This window comes from Canis aureus, chromosome X (genome assembly GCF_053574225.1).
Source record: "Canis aureus isolate CA01 chromosome X, VMU_Caureus_v.1.0, whole genome shotgun sequence".
Classification (NCBI taxonomy): domain Eukaryota; kingdom Metazoa; phylum Chordata; class Mammalia; order Carnivora; family Canidae; genus Canis; species Canis aureus.
In genome coordinates this window covers 79,874,376-79,884,234 of record NC_135649.1, presented here as the reverse complement: position 1 = coordinate 79,884,234, position 9,859 = coordinate 79,874,376, and the positions used below count along the sequence as shown (strand labels likewise).

General features: G+C 59.3%; 1 protein-coding gene and 1 non-coding gene across 4 annotated transcripts; both read right to left on the bottom strand.

The window, feature by feature from the left end:
• Positions 1-1,147: 1,147 nt before the first annotated feature.
• On the bottom strand, positions 1,148-8,858 carry LOC144309097 (melanoma-associated antigen D4). Of its 3 annotated transcripts, none has more exons than XM_077890232.1 (13): positions 8,702-8,858; positions 7,519-7,729; positions 6,388-7,224; positions 5,829-6,032; positions 5,658-5,721; positions 5,332-5,411; positions 4,881-4,972; positions 4,059-4,138; positions 3,934-3,976; positions 3,460-3,522; positions 2,366-2,480; positions 1,578-2,008; positions 1,148-1,385 (listed from the first exon to the last, which is right to left on the bottom strand). In XM_077890232.1, exons 2-13 carry the CDS (start codon positions 7,726-7,728, stop codon positions 1,376-1,378), a joined length of 2,229 nt encoding a protein of 742 aa, XP_077746358.1. In that variant the 5' UTR covers position 7,729; positions 8,702-8,858; the 3' UTR covers positions 1,148-1,375. The 3 variants fall into 3 exon arrangements, with proteins under 3 accessions (XP_077746358.1, XP_077746359.1, XP_077746360.1); XM_077890233.1 differs by having other exon boundaries at positions 7,519-7,759; positions 8,702-8,852; XM_077890234.1 differs by having other exon boundaries at positions 8,568-8,702.
• On the bottom strand, positions 2,726-2,857 carry LOC144309328 (small nucleolar RNA SNORA11). Its single transcript, XR_013375370.1, has one exon. It is a non-coding gene; the product is annotated as a small nucleolar RNA SNORA11 (small nucleolar RNA).
• Positions 8,859-9,859: the final 1,001 nt, after the last annotated feature.

Below are 9,859 nucleotides of genomic sequence, written 5' to 3'. Positions count from 1 at the left end.
AGAAGTGGTCGGCTAGGCAGAAACCCAGCTGAAGCCTGACTTCAGGGGAGGAAACCTTATACAGCTAGCATCCTGAGGGTGTGACCTATGCAGCCCCATGGGACCCTTGCTCCGAGGGCCTGCACACGTAGTTCAATGCGTTACCGTCACTCTCTTGGGATTCTTAATGATTTCCGAGCAAGGGGTCCCACGGTTTTCATTCTCCACTGGGCCTGTGAAAGTATGTGCCTGGATCTGGGTCAGGAGCCAAGTCTGGGTGAGAGGAGGGAACCTCTTCTTGGGGGAAAAGAGGCAATGGTGTGCAGGGGCCCTCACACGATCCTCTTCTTCTTCTTAACCTGGGGCCTCGTTCTTCAACTGTGGGCATCACTGAGGGACCTGAGAGAGCTCTGGACACTGTTACTGCGTGCCACTGAGCTCTTCCCAGGCATCTCTGCTCTTACTGTCGTCCCTTGCAGGAATCGCAGTCCCAACCCCGCTCCTACAGGGATCACCCCAAGCCCTGGAAGACACCAGAACTTAGGCCCAGCCTTGGCCTTCACTGGTTCCCAGCAAAGGAGAGCTCTGGAGCCCACAAACAGGCCTCGGGTCCGGTCACAGGTTGTTGAGGTCTGTTTTCATTAAACCTACTGTGTGGGCAATTATGGCTCCTCCCTCAACCTGCTGGAGGGGTGAAAATGTCCCCGAGGCCTATCTCATTGTCCTGAAGACTCCACCTGAGGGAGAGATGAGGTGCTAAAGTTGTGTGGATGATGAGGGAAGGGTTCCAAGATGGCACCTCCAAAGATGAGGTGGAAGGGTCTTGGTGGATGTCTGTGGACCCTGCACCTTGGTGGGAGGGATAGTGGCACCAACCCACAGCCTTTCATTCCACCCCTCTTCCTGCCAACCCCCCTCCCCCTGCCACCGTTGGCGCCCAAGTGAGGTTGTACCTCGTAGGAAGTCACGCCACCGTGGGGACTGGAGCCTCTCAAAACTCATGGTCTGGACACCCAGCTGGCACCTCCACATCTTCCCAGCACCCTACCCACACCTGCTGCCTTCCAGGCAGAGGCGGGTAGTATCTACCTCAGAGCCCTCAACCACGTGCCCCCCAGATAGCCACGTCCCCAGGTCCATGCACAAGGGAAGGAGGAAACGCCCCAAGTAACTTTGCAACTTTAATGTAACACTGATACCAAAAACATGAAAACACGACAAAGGCGCACCACGGAAGCGCACAAGGAAAGCACATGATGAAAGCAGGAAGGGCAAAGAGAGCTTCATCTTGCATGCCATCTGGGATGGGCAGGTCGAAGCTGCCTAGAGTGCCTTGTTAAGGAGGGATCCGAGGAGGCACTCTGGCTTGGTGAGGGACGGTTGCGGTTCGGCAGCGTCAGCGTTGCCTGTAAAGGAAGACACAGGAGCAGGTGCAGAAGTATAAACACATGGCAGTGGGGGAGGGGTATGAAGAACGAAACAAGGGTCTTTCACACTCTTTGCTCCCCCACTGCACCCAGGCCTTCCCCCGACTGGACTCCTCACAGCCCCTTCCCATCCCTTGCTTCGGGGTTTTGTTTATGGACTGAAAATCTTACTGGATCCAGGAGAAGAAGTTGGCACTCGTTCTGGCGGCATTTCTGGTCCGGATGGTGGAGCTGGTGCTGGGCCCATCCAGAATGCTGGTGCTGGCCCCGCCATTGGTGCCACTGCTGACGCCGGCTCTCCAAGTGGCTCTCCGGTTGGCACGGTTGCTATTCAGGATGTACTGATGGTATCTGGCCCAGAATGCAAAGGGGATCCTGGCCCAGGCGTCGCCAAAATCTCCATCCTCATCCCAGGTCAGGAGCTCCACCTGTATGTCATCCCAGCTCCACCGTCCAATCAGGGCTTCATCGCCGATGTTCATCTGGGCTCTCATCTGGGCCCTGGCATGTTCCTCAGCCATATCCACGTCCATCGTCTTGAAAGCATCATCCACGGCCTCCAAGAAATGAGCCTTCCATTCCCGGGGGTCTCGGTTCTGATTCTGCGGTAGAGCAACAGAGACCATGCAAACAGCGACCCCACGTTCACGGGGCACCTGCTTCCTGCCATACACTGCCACCACCAGCTCCCACCCCCAGTGCCTTGTGCATGGTCCCGACGAAAGGAAAGACCATTGGGATCCGGCTCTCCTAAGGACTCCCTGCCAGCCCCAGGACCTCACCCCATGCCTCCCACTTACTACACCTCTGTGAACTTGGGGAAGACACCTACTTAGGAATGCATCAGTATCCTCACTGGACAGACAGCCTAAGGAAGGGGGCCATGACCAAGAAACAGAGAAGGTATGGCACAGACCAAACCCACACCCCACCGCCTGGCCCCAAACAGAGGCAGTTACCTGGGCGATGAATCTCAGCACCCTCATCTTGCTGGTCTCGTGACGGGCTCGCAGACCCCAGAAGAATTCATACTCGGGTGGGCTGCTATTGGGGACCTTCTTGTATTCCAGGTACCTCAGTGCGAGAGGAAGATAAACGTTTGCCTCCAGCCAAGCAGACCTGCTGTTGTGCCAAGGGCTCCCGGGTCGTCCCTTCCCAGCCCCGATACTGCAGCTCAGCTCCTGCAGGAGGACTGTCCTGGCCCTCCAGCCCATGCCTCACGCCCATGCTCACTCCCAGGGTTTCTGCCTCCAGGACCGAGGCCTCCACGTGGCGCCGGTCCTGCCCAGACGCCACAGGAAGTGCATGCAGAGTGGAACACGTGTAGGGTGTCTCTGTTTGTAGTAAGGCCACCAGTTTCTGGCCCCTTGTCACAATGAACCCAGATTCCCATTGGGTGTGTCGTAAACAGAGGAGCCATTTCTTCGGGTCCCCTGCTCTGAGCACACTCCTCGGCAGGGTCCCGCCCATGGCCTGGCGGAACCCCAGGACAATCCACCATAGGAGAGGACTGTAAAGGGGAGAAACGCAGCATACTCTCCGCACACCCCCCAACTCCGTGTCTGTTTGTGTGCGCACACATTCGCATGTCTGTGTGCACCCGGGCATGTGTAGTGCGCCTGCATGAGTACACACGTGTTCTCCTACGACCAAGGACCGGGTGGGCCCTGACCAGAAAGGTAGGCGGGCTGGGCTCCAGGACCCAATGGGCCCCTCACCAGCTGGGGCCACGCTCAGGCTTCCAACTCTCTGAGCCCCAGGTTCCTGGGATGTAAAGCAGGAGACATTCTCCTACAGCCTAGGGGGACAGGGGCCAAATGGCACAGTGGTTCTAACACAACCTGCACTGGAGTCTCTGTCGACTTCTACTCCCTCTCTCCAAGGCTGCGCTGGAAGTCTACTCCCCGCCAACACTCACACACCCCACCCACCCTCACAGAAGAGACGCCTATCCCGCTGTGCTAAGATCCGGCATGGAGAGTGGCTCGCTCAGCCTGATCAGCCCACGAGGAATGCGCGAGTGTGAGACAGAGTTAACTTGGCCAATACTTACTTCTGCTTCACAAAGTCCTCTGTAATGAGCTTCTTCAGATCTCCAAGGAATGGGTGCCTCACCCTGAGGGCCAGGAAAGGAAGGAATCCATAACCACACACAATGGCAGTGCCTGGATGTGGGCAGGTGTGCTCCCTAGCGGGATGGAGAGCGTCCCAGCCTGTGGGGCATCCCCATGGAGGTCTGGAGTGGCAGCAGGGGCCACATGGCCCCATGTCAGGGATGCCCTCGGCAAGGGTCGGATTTGAACCCTCAATTCTGATGGGTTCTCTGAGATCTCATCTGGGGACAGAGGGGGGACACGGAGCAGAGAGGGGCTTGAGAGTCCAGGGCCATTTCACCATGCACCCTCAGCGCTCAACCCAGTCCAGGACATCCACCCTCCTGCACGAGGCCACCAGGCTATTTACAATCCCGGGGCCACCAGTGCCCAAGGACAGCACTGAGGAGCGGGAGCCGAGAGCCCAATCATACCCAGGGCGCAGTCCCATCTTGCGTAGTGCCTCCCAGAGGACGGCTGCGAGAGGAGAAGAGACACAAGAATTCAGCACACCAGGCTGAGACTGGGCAACCCCCTGGCTGCGGGTCCAGCCACTCACCCTCGCTGGCACGGTTGCCATTCATGAAAATGACTCCCAGGATCACCAAGAGGAGGCTCAGCCTAGGAGTGTCCTTGGTCCTAGAGGGGTAGAAAGAGGGATCCTGTCCAGCAGCCGTTTGCCCAAGAGACTAGGGCTGGCTCACCCAACCAGCTTTGCCCACAGGCCTGGGCTACGGGGTTGTTCTTCGCACACTACGCACAAGTTGCTCTCTAATCCAGACCATTCATTCCTCTGTCTGAGACTGAATCGCTTCATGCCTCAAATGCGGATGTGAATGCCCCCTCACAGAGTTCCATCCAGGAGGGGGTCAGGCAGGGAGCAACCACTTGGCAGTGGCAGCAGCGGCAGCAGCAGCGGCAGCAGCAGCAGCAGCAGCAGCAGCAGCAGCAGTAGCGTGTTCGTGTTCGGGGGCACATCCAGACCTTCCCTGCCCCTTGAGCATCGGGAGTTACACTGGACAGGAAGCTTCCTTCCTCCAGGACCACCACTGCCAGGCCCAGGCCAGGCACATAGCAGGAAGAGGCAGGCAACAAGGAGCCCACTTTTTTTTCTTTCCCAGAAGATGGGGTTTGGAGGTGGTGTGGGGGGTGGGGTTATGGGCGTGGGGAGGGGAAGCCCCCCGAGAGCATCGAGAGCATCGAGCAAGGCTTTAGCCTAGGCCACTTCCCCTTTCATCCCCTAATCACTGGGTACCACAGACTGCGGGGCTGGGAGCCGGAGCTGTGCCAGGCACCAAAGGCCCCTTTTCCAGCTGCTCTGAGAGGAAGGGGAGGGGGAGGCCACAGTGAGGAAGGCCACAACCCTCCTGCCCTTTCTTACTTTCCCAGGAGGCGAGCTGAGGAATCCCGGGTGCACACGAGAATATACAGGTGTTCCTCCTTGTCAATTTCCTTCAGGTGGATCCCAAACTTCTATGTGGGGGAGAAGACAACATGGGATCAGAAACCCATGCTGCCTGTCCTGCAGGCAGTCCTTGAGTTCCCCGCTAGAACTTTCCCTCCACAGGCACCCCGAAGTTATTCGGAAGGCTCAAGGAGAGAGGCTGCAGAGAACTGCCCTGTGGGAGCTCTGGCACTGGCTTCAGGAGACCAGGGAGGCTCAGAGAACAGACAGCATGAGGGAGGGGAAGCCTCGAAGAAGGGATCATGCGGGAGAAGCTAGGAGAGCCCGCCAGAGGAGGTGTACTGAAAGTGGACCTCAGGGGGCTGCAGGGTGCAAGGCTTCCCTGCAGCTCTTGTACCACAGTGAGCTGCCTCTGCCCCTCGCTCACCTTTTCCAGAGTGTATGTTGCTCGTTCGATGATCTCAGGGAAATGTTCATCATATTCTCGGATGACATCCTTCATCATGTCTGCGGGGGAGTGGGGTGGAGAGAGCACCTGGGCTGAGCAGGGTCCAAAGAGCTGCAGCAACCCTCGGTCAACCCTGCTGAGGGGAGCACCGTCGGGAACCCCACTCCCCCCTCCACCCCGTACTGTGCACATGGAGGGATCAGCTGGGCCTGCCGGGTGGAGACATCTGATGCCAGGCCCCATAGGGTAGAGATGGGGATTGTGGGGGGTGTGCAGAGCTCGGGGAGGGGGCCCGGGCTGCCCACCTGAGCGCTTGATGGGGATCTTCTTATAGTCCTTAATCATCAGATATTTCACCAACTTATTTGCCTGGAGGAGGAAGAGGAGCACACGGGGAGAGCAAGGCATGGGTGACCTCCAGGAACTGGCCCACAGGAGAGGAGAGGAGGGAGATGGGAGAAAAGCAGGTTTCTTACCCTCTCTTGCAGAAGGGTCACGTTGCGGGGTGGCAAGCACAGCACGTGTCTTGAGGGCACCTGGGACCTCAGGGCCATCGAGGGCCGGGGAGCCACCTGAGCCCGCACCGTCAATGGGGGCTGCGGTGCTCTCCAGGTTGGTGGGACCGCAGGAGGCTCTCTCTCCTCCTCGCTGCTCTCATATTCGTCATCCAGGTGCTTGGACTATAGTCAGAGTGTCAGAGAGAGGAGACCCAGGGCTAGCAGGCTCACCGTCCAAGAGTGCCCAGCACACATCTCAACCAGAGCACGTACTTGGAAATAAGAGTAGTACAAACAGTGGATGACATGTGCTGAGTGCTTACTACGTGCCCGGCACTGAGCCAACCTCTTCTTCCTCCACGCCTGAGGGCAGAGACTCGGTGGAGTCTGAGCATGCTAGCAAACTCATGTTGGACAAACATGCAAGAGCTGAGAGAAGGGGAGGAGGGGAGGAGGGTGGGGAGGGGAGGGGAGGGGAGGGGCCAGAGAAGAGGGCTGAACAGAGAAAGGAGGGTTGGAGATAGCAGGGAGGTCTCACCTTCTTGGTCCTCTTGCCTCCCATCCTGACCCAGGGCTCAGCACTGTGCTGAGCAGTGGCAGCTGCGCCCTCGGGCTCAGGGATGCTCGTTGTGGCCATCTTGGCCTTGGCAGCAGCTGCTGCCACAACATTCTGGGGCTCCACCCACCGAGTCTTGGCAAGAGCCTTTCCAGACTTGGTCGTCTTGGGCCGGGTGGCCGCCCCCTCCCTGGCAGGTGCTGCCTGGGGCACCCCGGAGGAGGCAGCACTGGGGCCCTCTGTGGCGGCCTCTTGGGCTGGGGCAGGTCTCTTGGGGCGTGGGAAGGCCATGCCACTGACACCTGCTGGCTGGGTAAAATCAAAGATATCGTTCTGACCCAGGAAGGCGGTCTTGGGCCGAGTGGCATCCATCTCACTAGCACATGGAGCCTGAGAGAAAGCACAGGCGCTACTAGGGCCCTCGTTTGCAGCCTCCTGGGCCTGGGAGGCTGTGTGGGGCTGTGTGGACGTTGCCGGAGCTCCTGGGGCGGCCATCTCACTGTTGACTAGCATCTGGGAGATGTGTGGAGCAGCACGGATTGTCTCAGGGGTGGCTGCCTGACCCTGGGCCCCATATGTCATGGGCCGAGGATCTTCTCCTGAAGCCTGGTCTGTGGTCACCGGGTGGTTAGCAACCACCTGATTGTAGGTGGCACGGGCCGCAGCAGCAGCGGCCCTAGCAGCACGGTTGGAGGCAGCTGCGCGGGCTACGTTGGCAGCACGGGCGGCAGCCTCATTGGCAAGTGTTTCTGGATCCAGCTGAAATGCCTCCATCAGAGTCCTAGCCAGCATAGGGTTTTCCAGTTCCCAGGGCTCATTCTGCAAGGCCAGAGAGAAAGGGAGGGGAGGGCAGACAGCTCTACATGTGCTGCACATCATGCTTCCCTGTGCTGGCCAGCCTCCCCCCTGCAGCCAGCTCCCCCTGCCCCCACCCCCCCCACCCCCGGCCCCAGACTTCCGAAACCCCCTTTCTCTGAGCAGGAGAGGGAAGGCTGGGGAAGCTGGGCAGTCCTTCCCCACACAACCCTCCCTTTCATCCACAGCAGCCCCCTCTCCAGCAGCTTCACAGGGGAAAGGGCCCAGGGCCAGCAGGTGGCCCACAAGGGGTCTCACCGATAAGATGCGAAGGCCTGGACCCAAGCTCCCAAAGGCTCTGAGGATACGGATGTCAAAGCTGGTGAGGGTGCCGTAGCCTCCAAAAGCACCGAATTCTTCATAGTCGTTTCCTTCAACCATCTCTTCCTCCCCCACTTCATCACTGCCCTCATCCATGTCTTCAACGTTGTAGGTTTCCGATTCCGTGCGGTAGCTTCCCTCAGCCATGCTGGGGGTCCCAAGGAGAAGAGAGCTCAGCCTGGGAGGGAGGGTGAGGCCTCTTCAGGGGGAGAGGGCGGGACACAGCGGGAGGTGGGATCTCTCAGGAGGTGGGGGGCGGCAATCATCAGGTTACTAGGCAGTACAAGGCAGAGGGAGGGGCCAGGGAGGGGGTGGGCGTGTGGGGGTTCTGTTGGGTTAGATAGTGTCAGAGGCAGAGCCCTAAGAGAGGGACAGAGGTGGTCGGAGGAAACCTCGCACTTAAAGGGGAGTTTAGGATGGGCAAGCTCCCCATCCCAGCGGCTAGCTTTGAATAGGGGGTGGACTGGCGGGCTTGGGTCTGAAAAGTCCCAAAGGGGATGTGCATCGAGAGAGGGAGAAACAAAGGGTTTTGATTTAGTGATGAAGGGGGAGCAGATGACATGAGAGGGCTCAGACAACAGGGACCCCGGAAAGCTATGGGAAATTGAATCCAGAGACCCTCTGGCTAGGTCCGGGTGGGGGCATTCAGCTGATTCAGGTCTGGGTTGGGCTCATACAGCAGCTCTAGGGGTGTGTGTGTCGGGGGGTGGGGTAGGGGCTCGGAGTAAGTGAGGCATGAATTGGAACGCTGGAGGTCTCAAACCCCAGGACTGCAACTCCAGGAAGGGGGCAACGCGGGTCAGCAGGTTGGGAGTGATCTAGGAGTGGTTGGGGTGGGGGTAGGGCCTCCGCTCTAAGGAAGCTCAGCACGGAGCACACGGATCTGCTAAAGGGGTTCGGATGGTGGGCTCCGGTGTATGCAGGGCTCTGCGTCTCCTGGCAGAGATCCTGGCGGGAGACGGCACGGCGAGGGGGTGGGGTCCTACCTAGACCGTGGGTCTAACAGGGCTCGGTTCTGAGTGCCTGGGCTTTGTTCGGATCCGGGTGTGGGGGCGGGGAGGGCGCAGCGTGCCGGGTGCCACTCGCCCTCTCCCGGTCCGGTCTGAGGCTGGATCCTTACCTTCCCTGGGGTTCCAATGGCGTCCGTCCTCAGCACCAGGAACCCCGCAGCCGCGCCCTCGCCTACTGCTGCCAGCACAGCAGCTCCGACCACCCCGCCCCTTTTCTCCGCGCACCCCCCGCGGCTGGGAAGCCGGCGCATGCGCGGACCCCTCCAGCCCGCCCGCTTTCCCAACAAAAGCCCTCTCCACCAGGTCCCCAGTGCGCATGCGATTCCGCGAGTGGGTGGGCGCGGTGGGGGACTTTTTCTCCCTCCCGCCAGATACCCCCCACCCCTCCTCTTACCAGAGGCGCGCGCACTCGCAGCCTGTGGTGCGCTTCGACCACCCAATCATCTACCCTCAATCCCCGCACCTTTGCACGATGCTTCTGGTCCCTGCCCTTCCCATTCCCGCTAAACTCCTCCAGTGTGGTCTGGAATACACTATGCCTGGCTTCCCTAGCATGACCCCTAGGTCACAAACGCAGTCTCTAGCTGGGTCTCTAACTCTAACAAGGAGAATGGAAATGGCCAGAAGATGCCCGTTGCCTTTGTGTTCCCCAGCACTCTCCACCTCTATGGCCCCCAGACACACTGGGAACATCTGCTTCCCCAGCCACTCTTTATGCAGCTTGGGCATCAGAGCTCTATCTTTGCTGGGGCTGGTCTTCTCTCTTAGCAGCCCTGGGAGGTGGTAGATGTCAACATCCCCATTTTACTGATCAGAAAGCTGAAGTGCGGACACACCGCGTGAACTGACAAGGCCACAGAGCCAGTAAACAGAAAATGCAGTATGTGTGCCTGAGTCTTCCTGACTCCAAACCCCATGTCCCAGCAGTGCTGGCCTGGGGACTGAGGCACGCTCCCCTCTCCAGTTTGAGCGACAGTTCCACACCCACCCCCCACCCCACCCCCAACACACACACCTCTTCTGCCTGCCAACACCTGTCCCAAACAAGTGAAGCTTGTGCTCTCCAAGACTCAAGCTCAAGCTCTGCATCCGGGACATGGGTAGAGAGAGATTCCCCAGGCTCCACCCCTCGCCTAATGTACGTGGGTCCCTCCAGGTGTGGGAATTGCTCCTTGGGGTCCGCTCCCTGCCCCAACGGTCAGGCCTCTTTGCTGTGAGTGGCACAAACGCTCTGCGCCCGAGGCCTTCCTGGTGCCCGATGGGGCGGC

What these genes read in the sequence shown, in the direction of transcription:
- LOC144309097 (XM_077890232.1), bottom strand. Translation starts at nt 7,728, where the DNA reads ATGGCTGAGGGAAGCTACCGCACGGAATCGGAAACCTACAACGTTGAA. An exon ending in TGACCCTTCTGCAAGAGAGG is followed by an intron (nt 5,722 to 5,828) that starts GTAAGAAACCTG and finishes TTCCTCCTCCAG; the next exon opens with GCAAATAAGTTGGTGAAATA. An exon ending in GATCCCCATCAAGCGCTCAG is followed by an intron (nt 5,412 to 5,657) that starts GTGGGCAGCCCG and finishes ACTCCCCCGCAG; the next exon opens with ACATGATGAAGGATGTCATC.